Source organism: Dicentrarchus labrax, unplaced genomic scaffold (assembly GCF_905237075.1).
Source record: "Dicentrarchus labrax unplaced genomic scaffold, dlabrax2021, whole genome shotgun sequence".
Taxonomy (NCBI): domain Eukaryota; kingdom Metazoa; phylum Chordata; class Actinopteri; family Moronidae; genus Dicentrarchus; species Dicentrarchus labrax.
The window spans coordinates 18,134,308-18,155,183 of NW_026136708.1; the positions used below are offsets into that span (position 1 = coordinate 18,134,308).

A 20,876-nucleotide genomic window follows, 5' to 3' on the forward strand; every position below is an offset into this window, starting at 1 on the left:
GCAGGGAGGTCCAGGCATAAGCGCTGCCTGTGCAGGTGTGAATGGGGTCATCAAGCTACACGGCGATTGAATAGTGAGGCACACCTGTGTACGAGGAGGGCTCCCGTCGTCCACTCCGCCACCTCCGTTCACCGTCGGCACTCGACTTCACTTCCTGCTGCCTCTCAGCGGAGAGCAAGTCGTCGCAGTAACCACAGGGGAGTCTGTTCTTTCAAAAACAGACTTTTACTTCAAAAACCGTCCTCTGGAAATCTTCTCAAACATTCCACGCAGATCTGAGTAAGGCTTCTGACAGTCAGGTGCCATCTTGATGCACTCACTCACGCACGCGCACACACACACACACACACACACAGAGACACACACACACACACACATCACAGCAGAGCTCATAGATGCGCTGATTGGCAGCTGCAACTTGTGAAAATCAGGTTCTTTGCTGTCGCCAGTGTGTGTGAAGGCAACCATGTTTGATCAGTTTTTGCATGGGTCTTATTTTATTTATTTTTGTAGTGTTGGTTTCTTAGTAGATTGGTGGTTGGTTTGTTCGTGTTGTTCTGTGTGTGTGTGTGTGTGTGTGTGTGTGTGTGTGTGTGTGTGTGTGTGTGTGTGTGTGTGTGTGTGTGTGTGTGTGTGTGTGTGTGTGTGTGTGTGTGTGAGGGCTCCTGTCTGAAGCAGAGATGTAAACAGGGAGTTGAGACTTGGTCCCCTTATATTTATGTCCCCATGGTGCTATGAAAGGAATATACTGTTGTGATGAGAGACAGTATTCGTCTGTGTGTCTGTGTGTGTGCGCGTGTGTGCGCGTGTGTGTGTGTGTTATGTATGATTTGTGGAGGGATCTGTAGCCTCTGTCCCCAATTTGCTGTGATAACAAAAGAGTTTTCCAATAAAGCCATCAATGTTTGCACACGTCAAATGATGATGAAAATAGTGATGTTAGCTTGTGTACAATTCCAAGTGTGTATTCATTTTTGCCAGAGTCTTCTGTGTACTTGTGCTATTTTGTGTGTATATTTGTGTGTATATTTGGTGTACTGTAGCTTTCAAAGTAGTTTTGTCTGTCATTATGTTTTTTTTTTCCTTTTCTGATAGGCCTTGAAAGTGTTTGTCACTATCTGTATGTGTGTGTTTAGACGTCAGTGGCTCCCGTTCTGTTTGTGTGTCAGCTTATGTGTTTTTTGTGTTTCTCAGTTTAATGGTTCTCCTCTATTGTCTTCGTATTCAGTCACCAGACACAGACAACATGCTGGGACCATCCAAAGATGACAGAGCTCTACCAGTCACTGGGTAAGAAACACAAACAATCTTACAGAGACTTTGTTTAAGGGTCAGTTTAGCTTTTACAAAAAACACACTGTCTTAGTTACCTCTATTGATTATCGAGTTTTCTTGGCCGATGTTGAAAGAGTTGTCTGAGATGTTTGCCTTCACCCCCAAAACAATGGAGGTGAATTTTATTTGTGGTCCTCCAAGTATTAAAAAATGTTATTAAAAATATTCAACAGAAATATTTCTGTCCAGAAACCATGTCGCTCATCCAAAGAATTCACTCAAGTTGTTTTATAGCTTTGTTGGTAAAACATTGCAATAAAATGTTTCACAGTGCGTTTTCCTGAGTTATGGGGCTGCTGATTCTGAGAAATGATGCCACAAACAAAATTCCTTTCACTGCCCTTGTATTGGGATGAAGGCAAACATTTCAGAGAAAGATATTTCGGAACATGGGCAAATAAAGTCAAAACTATCTACATGGCCAGATACCACTACAGGTACATCCATAAATTTTTTTTTTCTGTAATTTGGTTGACCAGACCCTTTAATAAAATCAATAAAGGCCATTTTATAGCAGTGTGCTGGTCTTTTAACGGACTAGCGGTGACTCACACACAGATCATAAATGGTTGCAGCTTCGTGTTTCCAATTGCAGAAACGTTTGTGACTACTACCGCGTTCTAGCATGATCATGCATTGGTCAGACTTTTAATGTGATTCATGACAAGTAACCACGAGAGGAAAACTCTCGTGTTGCAAATTGCAGCTTGGACGTTGTACATTTTATGAAACAGGCCAGTAGTCTTTTGAAGGTTGTTTCCTGATGAGGGATCAACACAATCTTGCATACCTATTTCTCTCTTGTCTAGTTAGTTTTCCCTTTACATTTAACTTGGAAATTGCACCCTGATCTTTTTACTCTCTCTCCTGCTCCCTGTTAATATCCATATGCATGTCTCCGTCCCTGTGAGGCGGCCAGTATGACTGTTTTTTAATGAGCAGCGAGAAAAGTAATAAGCTGTGAAACTTTGGGAGCGTTTGCTGTAGGCCAGCAGCTCAACAAATAGAACCAGCCCCCACTGAGACAGAACTCACTAACCTAATTACACTGTCCACATTAACCACCCCTCCCCTCAGTCATCTCCATAGACAATAACTAACAAAAATCTGTCTTTCATTGAAGACAAGAGGTCCTGCTTGTGTTGCCCAGTGGGCAGATTTCTGTTGCACTTTGTTTTCTGATTTTCTGCCTCTGTTTTCTTTTTGTCCATCTACCTTTCATCTCTCTGTCTCTATCCCCGCCTGTAGCGGACCTGAACAATGTGAGATTCTCAGCGTACCGAACAGCCATGAAGATCCGCAGACTACAGAAAGCACTGTGCTGTAAGTAAGACGCGCACACACTCATACACACCTTAATACCTACAGTCGTGGTCTGCGTCTTTTGAAGTCTGGGTGCAACGAGGGGATGCAGTAATGATTTGAAGCATTGCCAGACGCTGTGCCAGACCAACGCAGGAGCCAAGGATATTTTGGCTTTAAAATGATACGCACTTGATCAGTGTGTGTGTGTATGTGCATGGTTCTGTCCGTGCACGGTCACAGCTGGTGCTTGTGTTAAGCCTGTTGAGCATAGCCTCATTTGGTGTGCACAGGTGGGAATCTTTATGGGCTTTGATTTCTTTTTTTTTTTTTTTTTTTTTTTTTAGACATGAGGGCTGCCGTTTTTTGTTTTTTTATTTGTTTTTTTTGTTTATAATGGAAGCTTTGAGAACGATGGCTATTATCTGCAGTCTCAGGTGGCTATCAACTCAATCTACACACATACTCACACACACTGCAGGTGCATGCAGATTCCCTCTTTGTGAGGTTTCAACGAGCATGGCAGCAGCTACTTGGGCTCAGCACAGTGCAATGGTAATGGTGACAAATGTTAAATGTTATACAGCTGTTCACATTATTATAGCAACACACACTGCGAGCCCACACTGCTCGTTTACGTCCTGCTGTTTGCCAGAAGTTTGTGTGCATGTGTGAAACAAATGCCTCACGTACGCAGGTATATGTGCAGCTTGGGCCCGTGTACCTGACTAATCGTGGGTATCAAAGTGTGTTATTGTGTTTGTTGGTTGTTAATGAGTTTGAATGATTTGAGCGTTTTAGTTTGCTATCTCGTATTGCATCTCTGATCGCATGCGTGTGTTTGTGACGGGAATGCATTAGTCTGAGTGATTTCGACTTGGGGCACTGCAATTCAATTTCATCCATTAGATTAGAACAGCCACAGCACAGAACCCGCACACACACACACACACACACACACACACACACACACACAGCAGAAGGATCAGTAGTTATTAGTTATTAGCCTGAATTCATGTGGAATCTGTGCTTGGAGACCTGTGTGTGCCAATACGAATGTTTGCAAGTGTGTGTTTGTGTGTGTTTGTGTGTCCCAACACACATGACAAGGATACTATAAAATGGCTAATTGGGTTAAGTCTGTGCCAGGGGGCTGAAGAAGCACAAATGAGCTTGCATGGCATCCCGCTAATGTGCCACAGCCTCTCAGCTTCATCTCTGCGTGTGGAGTGAGAAAGCTCAAGAGAAGTAAAGTTTTGCTTTCTGACAGCATGGCCGCCCTGCTGTGCCCACTACACGCTGATACACCCCAGTAATTAGTGCTGTCTTGGGAACGGGGGGTAACATAAGGCAAGGAAAGCCATGGAGGGGTTGACGAGGAGCGTGCATCGGGGCAAATGAGGAGACTTAAGTGAGGAGGTGAGAGGGATGAGGTTTGTAGAAGAAGGGGGCAGAGTTTAAATGGTTTCTGGAGAAGTGCTAGAGGGTCGGAGGAGGAGATGCATACAGAACTATGGAGGGTTCAGAACCTTTTATCCATTGTTGCACTAACTTGTTCTCAAAAGTTTTTAAGCCTCCTGTGTTTTAGTATTTTTTTTAGATAAATCTGAAGCAATATGCTGTAATCAATACCCTGAAAATAGAAATGCACATAAGTGGACGGATCTAAATAAGTTGAGAAATGTTTGTGAGGTTTATTTTGTGCCAATGATCGATCTCTACACTCCCCGTGATGGCCTTCATTTTTGTTATGCTAATTAACCACCTGTAGCAGAGACACACTGTGAATGTGTTTTACCACCTAGCAGTGTTAACACAGAGATGGCATTAAACTGGTTGACCTTTTCAGTGGACCTTGAATAAAAGCACCAATTAGGAGTCCCAATTGAGATGAAATAGCTCAACATTTTGGGAAATACTCTTATTTGCTTTCTCGCCCACAAAAACAAACGAGATGTAATGTGTTAATTAGTGAGGTTTAGAGATGTGGGTAGGCGGATTTGTTGAGCTTTGAACAGTCAGGCTAACTGTTTCCAGTGTTTGTGTTAAGCTAAGCTAAGCTAAATGGCTGCTAGGTCCATTATTACTCGTCAGTACATCAATACAAGACAGAATTAGGCAGAACAATGCTACTCTTTTAGCAGTTTGTATACAAAACTTTAGCAAGTACCATTTTATACTTAGATGCAACTTAAGAAAGCTATCACAGATTAACTTCAAATGGACTTTTAAATGTTTTTCCTTTTTAATTTAATTAATTTAATTCTAATTTTTTGTGTTTCAAGATTTTTTTTTGCCTTACACTGTGATCAAATATCGACCATATTTATTATACATGCTGTATTTCACACTTTTCTATACACGGTACACACTCAAATGTAGAATTAAATTAATTAACAAAATAATACTCAGTAATAGAAAAACTGATTGTTATTGGTCATCAATATCTGTTTTGTGTGTGTGTGTGCGTGTGTGTGTGTGAGTGTGAGTGTGACTGGCTACTTTGTTTAATGTTGTCAAATCACTCAATTAACTGGTTTTGTTCAGTTTCATCCCTCTGTTTTCCCACTCTCTTACATTAGAGATACATAAGTGATAGCTACAGTAGAATGAAGCTATAATTGAGACATTGATATAAATACAGTATGTAGCCAACAAATTGAATTAGAAGAAACTAGACGGCTCTCAGTCTGACTCTTTTACATTTGTCTTCTTCCGTTCAGATTTCTCTCTGATATTAATATTTCACCACAATGATCTGTCTGTTCTCTGTCTGTACTCCCGGCAGACTCTCGAACTTGGTTGTTTTGAACTATTTTGGACAAAACATCAGTCAAGTCTGCAGTTTTGAAGTGCCTCTATGAATAGTCTGCCATTTTCAGCTCCTCATCCTGCTCAGATATGTTGGCATTTGTAGAAAAGTCTGAGTCACTTCTGAAAGCCCAATGAAGGAGTCTGAAAGGTTACTAATGGTTCTGACTTGCTTTTTTTTCTTTTCATCCCGTCACCCTTTGTGTGAATACGTTAAAAAAAAAAAAAAAAGTTCTTGTTCTTTGTTCCTTCTCTCTGTTCTTGTTAACCTTCCTCTGATCTTCTCCCCTTTTCACTTTCACTTATTTCTCCCAATCGTCCTCGTTTTTGTCTCCTTAATGTTTCTCTCCTACTCTGTCTTCTATTTTTGCAGTGGACCTGTTGGACCTCAGCGTGGCCCAGAACACCTTTGAGCAGCACAAGCTCACCAACAACAACCAGCTGCTGTCCGTTCCCGACGTCATTAACTGCCTGACGTCCATCTATGACGGCCTGGAGCAGGAGCACAAAGACCTGGTCAACGTGCCACTCTGTGTTGACATGTGTCTCAACTGGCTGCTCAACGTTTACGACACGTGGGTTTTGTGCCATCTGTTTTGCATTTAGGAAGATTAGGAATTAGCCTCCGTTTGTTTTCTGAATTTGTCACTGGTTTCGACAAAACCCTGGAATCCTGCATGTTGCCACCTGCATCCTATAAAATTTGTTTCTTTGAGTTCCACCAAATACAGCGTGTAAAATGTCTTATATCAGACTGGATGAACGTGGCAGAACTGATGCATCTCATCCCTCTGCTCATGCATTTTTTATACTCTTCATTTCTGTCGTCTGTGCATAATGATTGTTATACATATTTACAGACTCATGTGCTCTCTCCATATGCACCAGAAAGGGTCTCAATTTGTATGCTCGTGGCTGTTACACACAGGCTGTTTGTTTGAGACCAGACATGCATGTACACATGTTCAAATACACGCTGTGCGGGCCTAAAGGGCATGGATATGCTGAATAATCACGGGTTGACATGCTGTGAACCCACATGGTTACCGGTCAAAACATTGTTTGCGGGTACACAGAAAATGCATTAACATTTTCACCAGCTCTCTCCCACAATTAAAGAAGCACAAGAGCACACACACACACACACACACTTGAAGATTCTTCTCTTTCCAGGCACATAATGATTTTCTGTCACTGCTGTTGCATATAATTCAGATCTGAACTGAAGTGAACACACAAACATACTGTTTATACACAAACATACACCCACAATAAATATAACTGAGTCATTGCCACTGAATCTGATGTGTGGGGGTGTGTGTGTGTGTGGTCCCTGCAGTGGTCGCAGTGGGAAGATCCGTGTCCTGTCCATGAAGATCGGTTTGCTCTCTCTCTGCAAGGGACACCTGGAGGAGAAATACAAATGTAAGTGCCAAAGAGTAGGTAAGATATCTGCTGATGCACACATGGACTTAAACACAATGCTGTCCCGCCCCCTTTGTACAGGCCAGTCTGCGGCGAGTCCATCCCATACTGCTCTAGCATGGCTGCAATCCCAGCAGTATTAATCAAACTCACAGACAGTGTGAGAGAGAGAGAGAGAGAGAGAGAGAGAGAGGAGACAGAGGAGACAGAGAACGGGTCTCTAATTGGATGAGAGACCTCCTACGCGTTCCCCCTGTTCTTTTATTTAATTTTCTTTTCTGATTTATTTTTGAGGATTAGGGAGCGTGAATATAGGCTTTCTGCACTGGGAGGAGACTGTCATTTTGGCTTCCTGCTCTTTGTTTCTGCCGCTTTATCTCTGTCTATCTTCCTCTGCTGTCACTGCTCACACACCATTGTTCATCCATCCAACAGTGCCACTTTGTCTTCTGTCCTATCTTACTTACTCTTGCTTCCCTTCTTTTCTCCATCCTTCCCCTCTTCCTTTTTCTCTCCCCCATTCTCTTGCCATGGCATGCCTGAGCCTATTCGTTCCACTGGCAGTTTCTATTAGCCTGAGAAGGGTATCAAGCACGCCTGATTGCATCCTTCCTCCTTTACTCTTTTAGAGTCTCATTGGCTGTCAATCCCATGCATATAGCTACACTGCAACACACACACCTAACCAGGCATGCTGCCATTTGACACTCTTTTTGTGACACTTGCGTGTGTCAAATGTAATCTTGTAGCGGAAAGTCGTGAGTCAGAGACGTGGGTAGTTGATCAGTCAGATGACACAAGAGGTGTGTGTGTTGGAATGGGGTCACGAACACACATCATTTGCTCGTGTATCACACGCGCGCACATGCATAACATGAGTTGGCATCGGGGGCCAAGCCTCACACAGAGATCAAAGTCAACGGCAAGCGGAGCAGAAAGACATGTCATGCCCTTCGTTTCTCCCTCTCCTTCCCCCTCATTCTCCGTGTTACCCTCTCTGCTATCTTTGCTCAGTTTTATGCATGAACTCTGGAAATGTTTCATAGCTTCATCTAAAAATATAACGCTGTCAATGTGTTAACTGGCCGAGCCTTCGTGCCACTGGGCAGGCGTCCATATCCAGTACAGCTTTTGTCAGTCTCCGGGAGAATGTGTTGCAGAGTTGGAGGCACAGAGAGAGATTAGAGGAGAAAGAGCAAGGCATGTTAGAAGTAAGACAGAAAGATGAAAAATGCATCTTTTCCCTGATTTCTTCTGTGTCCTCCCACCCACATATACACCTGCTTTCCCTCCCACTCCGGGCTATACCGTCACACTTTCTCCTTCTACATCTATTTATACTTATATCTTTTTCTTTTTTTTTCAAACATCACCCACATGCTTTGACTTGTTTTTTATTTTTCCTCATTTCCTATCTCTACCTCATCCACCTCCACCCCACTCTCCCCCGCTCAGACCTCTTCAGCCAGGTAGCGTCAGCAGGTGACACATGTGACCAGAGGCAGCTTGGTCTGCTGCTTCACGAAGCCATCCAGATCCCGAAGCAGCTCGGGGAGGTGGCCGCCTTCGGAGGCTCCAACATCGAACCCAGCGTCCGCAGCTGCTTCCAGCACGTATGTTCACATGCAAACACACACCAGCATGCATTTCACCGTACTGATACACACATCGTATACTTTATAAGCTTCTAAGCTAAGGATTGAGTAAACCCGTAATGCTCTTAAAACCAGATGGATTATAGGCATGGGGAAGAAATCTTTTTTTGTAATGCCATTTTGGCCGTGTGTTAACACTAGTTGTATTAAAAAAAAACAATAGACATCAAAATCCATGTTTTTCGTTTCGATTGCAACCTACGGCTGTTTGTTGCATGTCACCTTGGGCTCTGGGAAATTGCAGTGGACATTTTGTCACTTTTTCATGATATTGTATAGCCCTAAGGCAGTCAGCAGTCGGAACAACTGCATAAACCAAAACGACTCAACTCAAAATGGACTAAAGATTGCTGTTTTCCGTAATATCCAGTCATTCTTGTTTTAAAGACTAACATATTCACATATTCTGGGGGAGTCAGGTGTTAAATCTGTTGGTGATACACCCTCTCTAGGCAGTTGGCATCAAATTTCTTTCTTTCTTCCACTGCATGAAGTCACAATATGTTATTATATTAGCTAATAAAAAAATAAAATTAATTAGGCATGACGTTCCCAGGGAGTAATCGATTCCATTCCTTATGTCTATCTCCACAACCCAACCAAACATGTCATGCTTATTTCTGTCAGGGTCTATTATATTATTGTATTTTGTATCTGCTCCAAACAAAGAGAAGATTCTTGTAAAAACTCCACTTTCATCCGAAGGAGATTTCTTACGTGGACGCTATATGCGCCAGTTTGTGACACGAATCAGCACCTATCTGATAAAGTGTTCAAAAAGCTGAACATCATGAGCTTCAAATAGATGGGTTTTTTTTGTTGGTCTGTTCCCCTGCTTTGTAACAGAGCTGAGACTGTCTCTGCCAACATTTGTGCAATGGCCTCTAAATTTACCCATGGGTTTGTCTAGCTCTGTTTACATGTGAAGGTTTCAGAGTCAGAGTAACCAAAGGTTGGTCAAAAATGGTTGTTGGCAAGTGATCAGTACTGTAGGAGATTAAGCTTTGATGCATCCTCCCAAAGCTAATTGTCATTAAGCACCTCAGTTTCCTCCATGTTTTGCAGCTATCTAACACCTGCCTCTCTCAATCCTGTAAAATTGCTTCAATATTTAAGCTCTGCTGACCAACCATGAAGCTTCAAATAGGCTCCAGTCTTCTGCTGGCTGTCCTTTAGTGTTTTACTGTGGCCAGCTAACCACTTTCCCCGGGTTTATCTCTGGACGTTACTAGCATTTAATGATGTCTTCATCCCCCGGGATCACTGTTTCATTTTTCTCACTCCTTTTCCCCTGGCTCGTGCTTCGGCAGTCATAAATGGGAGCCAAACATTAAAATTAGGAAGCTATAAATTTCACTGATTTCCTGCCCTGCGCCTCTCAAAATAGCCCAGTGAGGCAGTTTTGAACCTTACCTCTCTCCATATTTTCTTCTCAAAATAATGCAAACACCTTGCCTACAATTCACTCTCTTGATGACATATTAATACACACATGCACACGAGAGAGGTGAGCATGCACAAATTGCCCACAGACGTGATCATGAATTGCTGTGCCAGCTGTAGTCCAGTTGCTCATTAATCATTCAATCATCAAACCAAGTTGGCAGGTAGAAACTGACACACACACACACACACACACACACACACACACACACACACACACAAAAGCAAAGCCATGTGCCACCTGTGTGTCTGTCTGCCCCGCCAGTGACAGTGCAGTCACCCAGTCCATTTGGTTTAATGGACCAGTGATGAACGAGTTGCGCCGCCATAAATATGGCCTCTTGCACTGTTCCTTTCAGTCTCCTTCATTTACCCATCCATCCGTCTATCTAGCCATCCTCTCAGCCATCTCCTCTCTGCAGTAATTAATCTGTAAGTGCTATAAATCTGCCATTAGGTGGCACAGAGGAGGGAAGGCTAAAATGAGATGAGTGTATGGGAAAGGAGAGGCTGAGAGGTTCTCCAATTGTTGAGGGGAAGGTCAAATGGAAGGGTGAAGGATTTAAAGATGGTTTGAGATGTCATCCGCCGGAAAGTTTCATTGGCAGTCTTCTCACTTGTTAACCAGTAACTACAAGAAGCCTTCTTATGCACTTAATGAACCACACTTAATTACCATTTTAGAGTGTTTAAGTATTTGTAATGGACATAAAAATATTGTAATTTACATTGCATGAAATGTGTTTACCCAGGTGATCATTTTAGGAATATATGAACTGATCTTAAAAACGTTCACTGTTGTCTAAACGTAGGCCGCTGTACAAGAACTTGCCTCATGAAATAGTCTGTAGTTGGCACATTTTTTATTAGAAACCTTTCATGACTACAAATCTGAGTAAATCCTGGATGCCAGTTTTTGGTACTTAACCTTTTTTGATATTTGGCGCTATGAATAGATGTACCATTTAACCTTATCACACACCAAAGCTCATCTGTTAAAGTTGTTTCTGAGAACTGACTGCAAATATTGATTAAAAGGCCAATCCGTGATTCCAATTTTAAGGGTAGAATGTGTTTCTTTTAAGTACGTTTTTTGCATTCATTTATTTTCAGAAGGATATGCTAATAAAATTGAGACATTCTACAGTCGTGCACACCATAAGCCTTTGGAAGGGATCAGGGGAACACACACCTACGCACACACACTTACTCTATTCCTTTTGATTATTCGCTCCTCTTATTTTCAAATGTATTCAGCCCTTTGCTGCATTTGCTGCCCTTTTTGTGTGTCAGGGTTGATGGAAAGGTCGTCTTTGATTTGTTTAGCGGTAACAAAAGCCATGTCAAAGCTTCTCACTCTGTGTAGGCTTTTCCAATGGGCTCATTATAATCTGCAGTCGGACAAAGATTCTCCTGAAATATATTTTGTGAATGTTTTACGTGTCCTTTTAATATCGTCATGTTGGTTTTTAAAAGGGACTCACTGTTGTAAGCCTAGACATCGTTTCACTTTCAGAGTATTTAAACAATAGACCCAGCACTGTGCCAGTAAAGCTTACATAAACAATTACACCTCCAAAAGTTTAGAGTAGCAGTTAAGAGTAGGAGCTTGTGGGTGTTTTTCATAGCTACTTGCACGGAGCAATATGGCTGTTAGCTAACCGCAAAGCTATGGGCGTGTAGGACAAGGGCATTGAGGGTGTTAAAATCAATCAATGTTTATTGTTAGATATTTCAACCAGTAAACATGAATAAGGAGCTCGTAAAAGTTATTTAGTCTCGGTACGCAATTCAAGGCCATAATGCGCCTGAGGGAATCATCTCTTTAATATGTATGGTCATCTTAAATTTGTCTGCATCTTTATTTGGCTTTTGGTAAAGAGACAGAGAGTTACAGCCTGTAATTCAATTCTGCGAATGATATTGTGCATGTTTCTCTATCATGTACAGTTTATCAGCAGTTTGTTGAACTTTTATAGAAACTGTAAACTTCACATGGTTCCTAAACTTTTGATTTAAAGGCTCCTAACTCTTGGCACTGCCTCCTTTGTGCCCAGGTGACCAATAAGGTGGAGCTGGAGCCCAGGCAGTTTGTTGATTGGATGCGTCTGGAGCCCCAGTCTATGGTTTGGCTTCCTGTCCTGCACAGAGTGGCTGCTGCAGAGACGGCGAAACATCAGGCCAAGTGCAACATCTGCAAGGAGTGTCCTATTGTTGGCTTCAGGTAAAACACACACACACACATGCTTAAATTCAGCATTAAATTCACAATTTCTGAAGCACACATACAAAATATAGAGACTGCAACATGTAACAGGACACACAAATACCAAATGTGGCGGCGTTCTAGGTTGTTTTCTCCTGGTTGAGAATAAAGGGCAGATCTGCTCTGGAGGGCAGGCATTTATCTAAATGTCAACAGCTGATACACCACTGACTAAATACCATCCGGAGGTTTGCAATGAAACATACACACAAACGCAACCACCAGCTTCTACACACATACATACAGAGCACGGCCACGTTCGCAAAGTTCACAGAGAGCCGATTGGCTGGCAAACAATCCATAACAGACCACCCTCTGATACTGTGCAGGACTGACAATCACACACAAACACATACACATAGCTGCCTTTGTTTCACTTTGTTCCTGATCTTATCTTATCTTACACTTTACAGTAACAACAGGTAATGAAAGATGCATGTTGCTGTTCAACAGCTGTAGTCAATTTATCATATAATTCAGTTTATCACCGACAGTTTTTAGTTTAGCAGGGTAACGCTTTTTCTGTGGCTTGAGATATGTGTAACACCACACCAAGCGAAGTGGGTTGGTAGGATTGTCCCCTTCAGATCCCTTGCTTTGCCAGCAGAAAGAGAAATGGACTCAGACATTTGATGAAGCACATATCTCCCAAGTTCTGTCATTGATCGATGAGAGGGAGCGATGGAGGGAGGGAAAGGCACAGAGCGAGTGAGAAAGAGGAAGGAAAATGCATAGCAGGCATTTTCTTGTAAGTAGCAGTAGTTTTTTTTTTTTTCAAACAGGCATGGTAACATGGGATCGTTCAAACACTCAAACAGAAGTAGAACTCAAACATGTATTAGCAGACGTGTTTACATTTGATAAATGTCAATTTAACTGCAACAGTGGGAGACTTAACACGCCACCAAACATGCACCATTTCCTGTGCATTCAAGCAAACTTGTCCTGACCATCCGTTACATTTACATATTACCTGCAATGCTGGACCTGCCAGCAATGATTTAAGCTTTCTGCTACAAAATACTAGATATATATATATGTGTATATGTGTGTATCGTCACAATAACAGGCTACTGTACCAGCTACAATGGGACTGCAAAGTACATACATAGTCCACCAGCCTGAGTCAGTGTAACACCTCAGCACCATGTGTTACCACTAAAAACAAAAATGAATGGACAGTTGAAATGAATGGATAACAGGTTAAATAGTTTGGAAGAAGTAATAAACAGTTGAAGTAGATAGCTAAAAGTAATGCAAACAGCACAAATATACAAAGTATAATGTTATATTTTACCTATTTACTTCATGTCATCTCGACTGTTATTTTTACTGTTTGCATTGATGCTTCTATTGTCAACCATATTTTCCAATTTTAGTCACAGCTTGAACTGAACTAAAGTTGATACTTTCTCCATAAAGAAAATGATCTCGGATCTTGCACAAAAGGTGCTTCATAAAAAGTGTTTTTGAACAGATTAGAGGATGTCACCTGAGGGGACCAGACAGTACAGGTTCCATAATTAGTGGATAAACTCAGGGCCCTCTCAGCCCCTCCCGCTCTGAAGGTGAATTAACGCCCCCTCCTCATAGTAATATGGTGTGTGTCAGTACGTAATGGCGCATTTGACTTGGTGGTGTCGTGTGCACTGTTGCATCCTTTGATATATGGCACTCTCTTGTAGCTCATCAGTCAGCTAACCTTGGGAGAGCTGGAGAGGAGAGAAAGATAAAAGACTTAAGCTATTATGTCTGAATGGCTCCTGTCTCAATTTAGCTGTTAAATGGCCTTCTGGCTACAGCTGCTGCTGAGGACAACATCCTTGACAGTTGTTGTCACGTTGTTGTGTTTTGGTGGAAATCCAACTGTCTGTCACACTGTCAGCATATTGAGAAGGGTTTGAGTGTGTGAGTGTGAAAGTGCATGTGGAGGATGTGTGACAGTGGAAATCGACAGCTCTCCAGGAGGCCCCAGTGTAGCCTTGATCTCTCTCTCGCATGCGCACATACACACACACGCACACACGCACACACCCTGAGGACTTAAAAGTGACATCTACACACTCTACTTCCCAACTCAACTTATCTCACTTTTCACCTCCCTTTCTCTCCCCCCTCTCTCTCTTTCTAGGTATCGCAGTCTGAAGCATTTCAACTACGATGTGTGTCAGAGCTGCTTCTTTTCTGGGCGCACCGCCAAGGGCCACAAGCTCAACTACCCCATGGTGGAGTACTGCACACCGGTGAGAGACTAACACACACACACATACACACACACACATATAGACACACACGTTGTTCAGCAGCTCGTCTCATATCTCTTTTCCACGCTCTCGCACACTCTGCTCATCCATTTAATGGAAGCACACACATTCACACTCACAGACTTCGGTTATTACGGCAACGCATTTATACTGATTTTCAATTGGAATTTATTACCTTGCACGGAGCCCATACTGATGTTTTAATTTCTGAATATTTAGTAGTACTATGGTTTAAGTCTTGATAATTTCACAGCCTCCAACAACATAGCCCCCCTATTTTCGGACTGAACGCACACCAAGGCCTTGCTCACAGTCTGCATTCCAATTTATTCTAAAGGTCAGGGCTCTGAAATCAAATGTGGTTGTTCCTCCACACCAAATATAGAAAAAAAACACCTCTTTATGGATGTTTTTTTGTGCATGTTGAAACAGGAATGGGTCTTTCCCAAATAGTATTGTATGTAGCATTAAGATTCCCCAAACCATGAAAAACAGACTAAAAGTACACAAAAGTATGTGGAAATGGTTGTCAAAAGATAAAATCCAAATCAAAAGTTACACTTACAAACTTACCCCACCTTTAAGCATAACCAGTGCATTTTGCTTCCAACCCCTGCACCAGTTCCTATCTTAGCTTAACCATAAAACAAGCCCTAATATGTAATGGTTTACCTTGTGGGGGCTCCACAGCTGGGAAATGAGTTCCAATTATGTGACCGTGTAAACAGATTTTTTTATCCCCTCACTGTGATTAATACAAGTTGACATTACTCCTGCCCCTTGCCTCTACGTACCACTTCCCATTCAGTTGATTTCTCCAACTTATTCCACAATCAACCCTCCCGACAGACTTCTGGCTTGATTTGAATTTACATGAACAAATGGTAAAATACTCATGGCTCTCTGAGGTCTGTTTTATCATTTCTGCCAGAAAGCAATATTTCACTTTACTACTACGCAGAGAGAAGAATATTAGAAAAGGGAGAGCTTGGCGAAATTGAACATTGCTCTCTTTCTCAATTAGAATCGCACACTTGTGAGCCAACTCGTTTCGATATTGCTTAACGTCAAACTTTGAGTGACTCGAGCGGAGACGTTTCTCATTTCTGTCTTTTAATTTGCTTTTTCAATTTTGCAAATGGGATAGATATTGACTTTGCAGGAGCAGCTGTAGGGAGAAGTGATCATTCTTCCCTGAGTTAAGATGCCCAGCAGCTGCCTGCCACGACTTTGAAAAAACATTATCTTATTTTCAGCTTTGCTGCAGTGACAAACACTTAAAACGTTGGTTAAAGATTATTACGCAGCTATAGGGAACGTTAATCACTCAAGAGTTTGCTGATCATCAACTTTAGTGACAGTGACTTCAGAGAGGATTCAAAATTCCCCTTTTACTTTTTCTCCCTGAGATGTCTGCACAACTTGACCCACTCTGCGGCCAGTTTAATTGATTAAATGTGTTTTTTAAATCATTTGTGTACATTTACATTGTATCTACACTATTAGGGACACCATAAGGACATTATTAGACTCTCTCAGAGGTTGTAGCCCAACGACTTGAGTAGACTGCGGTTAGATGAGATCATAAACGTAAGGACCTCGCTGATGAAACGGCTACAATGGCAGATCTCGCTAGAAGGGACAATAATCAGTGCGACAGAAATCCGGTGTGTTTGGCAAAAAAGAGAGGCTCTTGACAGCTGCCTGGAAGCTGCAAAATGGCCCATGAAAGACTGAAAGCAGAAGACAAAAGATTGTATGCACTGATTAAATGAATATTTGAACTTATCAGCTGTAATGTTAAGCTCTGCATCTGCCAGAAAAGCAGTCACGACTTATCACCATCAGTACTTTGAAGAATGGCTGAGACAGCAGCAGACTGTCCGCAGGCTTTTCAGCACAAACAATCGGAAAATGTGTGAGGATACAGAAAACAGTAAATGGAGCCAAATACAAGCAAATTATTGAGGGCCGCCTGCTTTGCAGTGCCAAACACCTTTGACTGGTGCAACGACTCGAACAATGACCTTAACCATACAGTACAGCGAGATCAATACTGGAATGGCTATAGAAAAAACAAAAGTAAGAAAAACCCTGAAAAGCTTTGACTTAAATCTGGCTGAAAAGCTTTGATATTTTGTGAAATTTGATGTTGATAAACACTGCATATCCAGCTGAACAGAGCTTTATGGAACTGCGAGATACTGTAGACTGGTAGGAGATCACTCAAATCTTGCAGATCCAGGCTGTTAGATGTATCCAAGACCCAAATATGTAATTCCTGCCAGAGGGAAATCAAATGAAAACCCATGAATCAACTTATTGTGTCATTTTAAATCCTGTAGTCCATCTCAACTTTATAAGACACCTTTGAAGTTTTTCCCTCTTAAAACATCAGTATCATACATAATTATATTTACCCTTCTCCCTATGCTCAAACCAAATTGTGTTTCAGTTTTATACCTTAGAAAATATCAAGTCTATACTGAATAATGATGCCCCCAAAAAACGGATTTTGCAGAGAGTTAAAGATTGGTAGTGGCTTTTGTGAGACTCAGTGCGGCCATTAAATAAGATTTGTTCTTTCATCTTTGTCGTGTTGTTTATTTTATGGCCACAATATTGCTTCTTTTTTTTCCCATTAGGTTTCATTTTTATGGGAGTGGCATTTTCATAGTTCCCGTGGGCTTTTTTGACAGTGATTTTTAAGAAGCCAAATTTGGTGCTCTGCTGTATTGATTGCTGTTATTTCAATGTTTTTACTTTTCCTAAGTGAAGATGTTTTTTGGGTTAGACTATGACTTGGGCCTCTAGTGTCATTTTGTTGTCACGGTTATAAGGGGTTGTCCTTTTGGCCTATTGGTTATGAAGCACTCGCTATGACTTCACCAATTTGATTCCAGCTAGGGACCTTTATTGCATGTCATAACCCCCATTTTCTCTCTCTCCAGTTGTTATCGGTCTCTATCCACATTGTTACCATCTAATTAAGGCAAAATAACTGAAAAAAAAACTGTCTGTTAAGCCACAGAGGAAAGAGCTTACACACACGCACAAACTTGCACAAATTCTCCTGCAGCTTTAGTATAATTGTTCTGTAATTGCTGTTGGTTTGCTCAAGCTACCATCTTAAATTGCGTGGATTAGTCAATAAGCCAAGTGAACTCAATAGAGTCTGTTCATTTATGCATATCTGTCAACTGTGGGAGTGGTATATTTGTGTGTGTGTGTGTGTGTGTGTGTGTGTGTGTGTGTGTGTGTGTGTGTGTGTGTGTGTGTGTGTGTGTGTGTGTGTGTGTGTGTGTGTGTGTGTGTGTGTGTGTGTGTGTGTGTGTGTGTGTGTGTGTGTGTGTGTGTGTGTGTGTGTGTGTGTGTGTGTGTGTGTTCAGCAGTGGTTGTCTGAATCCCCTGCAAAGGGATTTTCTCCCCCTCTGGTCAGACTGTTGTGGTAATTTGTTGTTTGCTTACAAGGCATAAACCACTTCTGCAGGAGGAACACCTTTGCTAAGTATCTAATTAACAGAACACATTCTCTTCCACGCAAATGCTTTTGCTGCTTATGTGTGCACAAGAGACTGTGGAAATGCATAAACTCTCTCACACACACACACACACACACACACACACACTGCAATAAATAGCACACAAACGTTGTCTGTCTCTTTGTCTTTCTCTTTCTCGTAGACGACATCAGGTGAGGACATGCGTGATTTCACCAAAGTGCTGAAGAACAAGTTCCGATCGAAGAAGTACTTCGCCAAACATCCTCGGCTAGGTTACCTACCAGTCCAGACGGTTCTAGAGGGCGACAACATGGAAACGTAAGTAACACTTGAATGTTAGCTTAGATACATTAAAAACTCTTCACAAAAAACAGAATGAACATTTTATGTCAGTCATGCATCACGGTGTCTTTAAGTTCTCTTAAAGTCACTTAAAGTCACAGTAAAAGGGAAAGTCTTTAGCTTTCATTACTTGTAACTGACATGTTTGTGAGGGCCTCCACCCACTCTTATCTGACTTGCAATGTTAGATCAGGAGGAATAGGGAGAGGGAGAAATTAGTAAATTAGAGAATAATCACCCTCTATTGGAAATGTAAACAAAGTTTTTAAAAGCTGACATCCTCCTACTGCTCTACTAGCTGCTACAAACCTCAGGCTAATGGTGAAGTGTTGTTTCATATTATGGGCAGGGTTAGCTAATCGCCCCAAATCACATTTGATTGGATGAATTTATGTTCACAACCCCTAGTTCAAGATGAATCATCAAATAAATGTTTTACAGTAAGAGAGAAGAGCGGGAGTTTGCTATATAAATACTCCAAAATAGTTTTTCACAAGTTTTTTTGGCATATTAGAGATAACTGAATATTTAACACAGGGAGACAGAATTGGAAATCTATTTTTTATTTGACTGTCTTTAAAAGCAAGGCTGCTTGTGGCAAAATGCTTAAAATCAGTTTTGAAGTGGCACTTCAGTGATTTAGAATTGTGGGAGACGGATTCAAATAAGAATGGTCAAAATCAATGTGGCAGAGGCTGAGATATCCTGACTCAAGCTCCAAAAGCCTTGGATCTACACTTGCCAAATCAAACTTCTTTCATTAGAACCCCCTGCTCGGTAAAGCCAGGTCTCATCATACAACAGTTTTCATGAGTAGTACTCCCTATGACTGACTTTGACATGTAAAATTGATGGAGTGCCCCCTTTTAAATGTACCTTATTGTCAAATCTTTCACTCTCATAAATATCCTTAGGTCACAGGTTATAAAAAAGCCTCATGCCTGAGACTCACGCACACAGTCCCCTGCGCTACAGTGTGTGGGTGGTGTTAATTTCCCACTCAGTTTATGTGTTTATTTACCCGTCGGTCCAGTCTTTACCAGGAGTTGCACTGCAGATCTTCTGTCTGCAGCACCTGGACCGGTGACTACGTCTGATTTATGTCTCTGCTCCTGCCAGCCGTAAATCCCCCTGGAGAGTCATTTAACTTGGCCCACATTATGCAGACGCCCCAGGCAGGCTCCTCATCCTCCCCGCTGGAGTGTGCGTCTCAGTTGTGGCCTTTTTCAAATACCAGCCCACTTGCACCGTGTGCTTCTAGACTGTTGCTTTTTGTGACTCATTTCTTTGTGTTTTCCTCTACATTTTTTCAATCTATCTATTGTCTTCTTTTCTCTGCCTGTCAGTATTTTTGTATTTAGTGGAATATGCCGTCACTCGATATATTACATTTTGACATATCCCCGCTCATGCCTCTCCTACTTTTGAACAGTGTAGTTTTGCATCCTGTAAGAACCAGAAATTCTCAAAGACGTCCATGCGTGCACTCACAGGGACTCACCTGGACGCTTGCGATAGATTTTCTCCGACATCCAGTTGCACGCAGTCACCTCTCAGATGGATTGTGCTCCCTCTTTCATCCCTCCCATCCTTTCCCGTCCTCCTCCTCACCCCCCGCCACGCTCCACTCTCACTTCCTTCCTCTCTGAAAAATTGCTCCTGCAGAAATGCCTGCCTGATAAATGCCCCTAAAAGGCAGAGGGATTGTGGCGAAACGCAGAAGTCTTTTCAAAATATGGCAGACGGGAATGGAGACTTTAGGATTATTTCATGGTCATCATTTTCCCGTCTCTTTTACTGCATTAGGTCTCTCCTGTGTGCTGCGGACTATCCACATGTTGCCACAGGCTTGAGGACACTATAAACAGCTTTATGTGCAGAAATAAGCCTAAATGGGCATTTTTTTTGCTTTTAGACTGTCTATAAGATGTGGCTCAAACATATGCTCAGTGTTATAAAATGCTCAGCATTCCACATTCATTTTAGACCTATATTTTCACAGTTCAGTGGCTTTTGCCATCTCCATGTCACTGAAATGAACACTGTGACCTAAATTGAAATGGATTTTTTTCTGTAATTGGAATGAGGTCTAGATCCCTGCTTTAAAAGAGGAATTATACAGATTAGGTGCACATCATAACATTTGCTACCGTTTGGTGTAATAAAAATATGATTGCTCCCAATTTTTCAACTTCGAAATATAGAATATGTAACATGTTTTATTTGCATTTAATACAAATGTTATAAGTTCACTCCTGAATATCATGCTTGAGGCTTGTATAACTTTCCACAATATTAGGAGATTTCTTTTTTAAATATCCCCCCCCAGACCTTTTTAATGCCTTGTCAGTTTGCACTGGTTGTCTTAACAAAGCAAACTTCTAAGAAGTAGTAATTTTTAAAGTACTGTAGCAGCAGAAGAGAAAATTAGATCGTCTGCTGTATAATTGCCCTCCCTAATGCACTCACTCGCTGTCTCTCTCCTTTTTACTTTTGTATCATCATTCCTCTTTTTTAATTCCACCCACTG

General features: G+C 41.7%; 1 protein-coding gene across 11 annotated transcripts in view; it reads left to right on the plus strand.

Moving 5' to 3' along the window:
* The window catches only part of utrn (utrophin), a 172,725-nt gene that overhangs the window by 127,626 nt on the left and 24,223 nt on the right, over positions 1 to 20,876 (plus strand). For all 11 annotated transcript variants that reach the window (XM_051407937.1, XM_051407935.1, XM_051407941.1 and 8 more), the window contains 8 exons: positions 1,229 to 1,290; positions 2,584 to 2,658; positions 5,822 to 6,023; positions 6,788 to 6,873; positions 8,329 to 8,486; positions 12,029 to 12,195; positions 14,369 to 14,480; positions 18,186 to 18,322. In XM_051407937.1, coding sequence (XP_051263897.1) covers positions 1,229 to 1,290; positions 2,584 to 2,658; positions 5,822 to 6,023; positions 6,788 to 6,873; positions 8,329 to 8,486; positions 12,029 to 12,195; positions 14,369 to 14,480; positions 18,186 to 18,322 — 999 coding nt within the window. The remainder of the gene's footprint in view (positions 1 to 1,228; positions 1,291 to 2,583; positions 2,659 to 5,821; positions 6,024 to 6,787; positions 6,874 to 8,328; positions 8,487 to 12,028; positions 12,196 to 14,368; positions 14,481 to 18,185; positions 18,323 to 20,876) is intronic.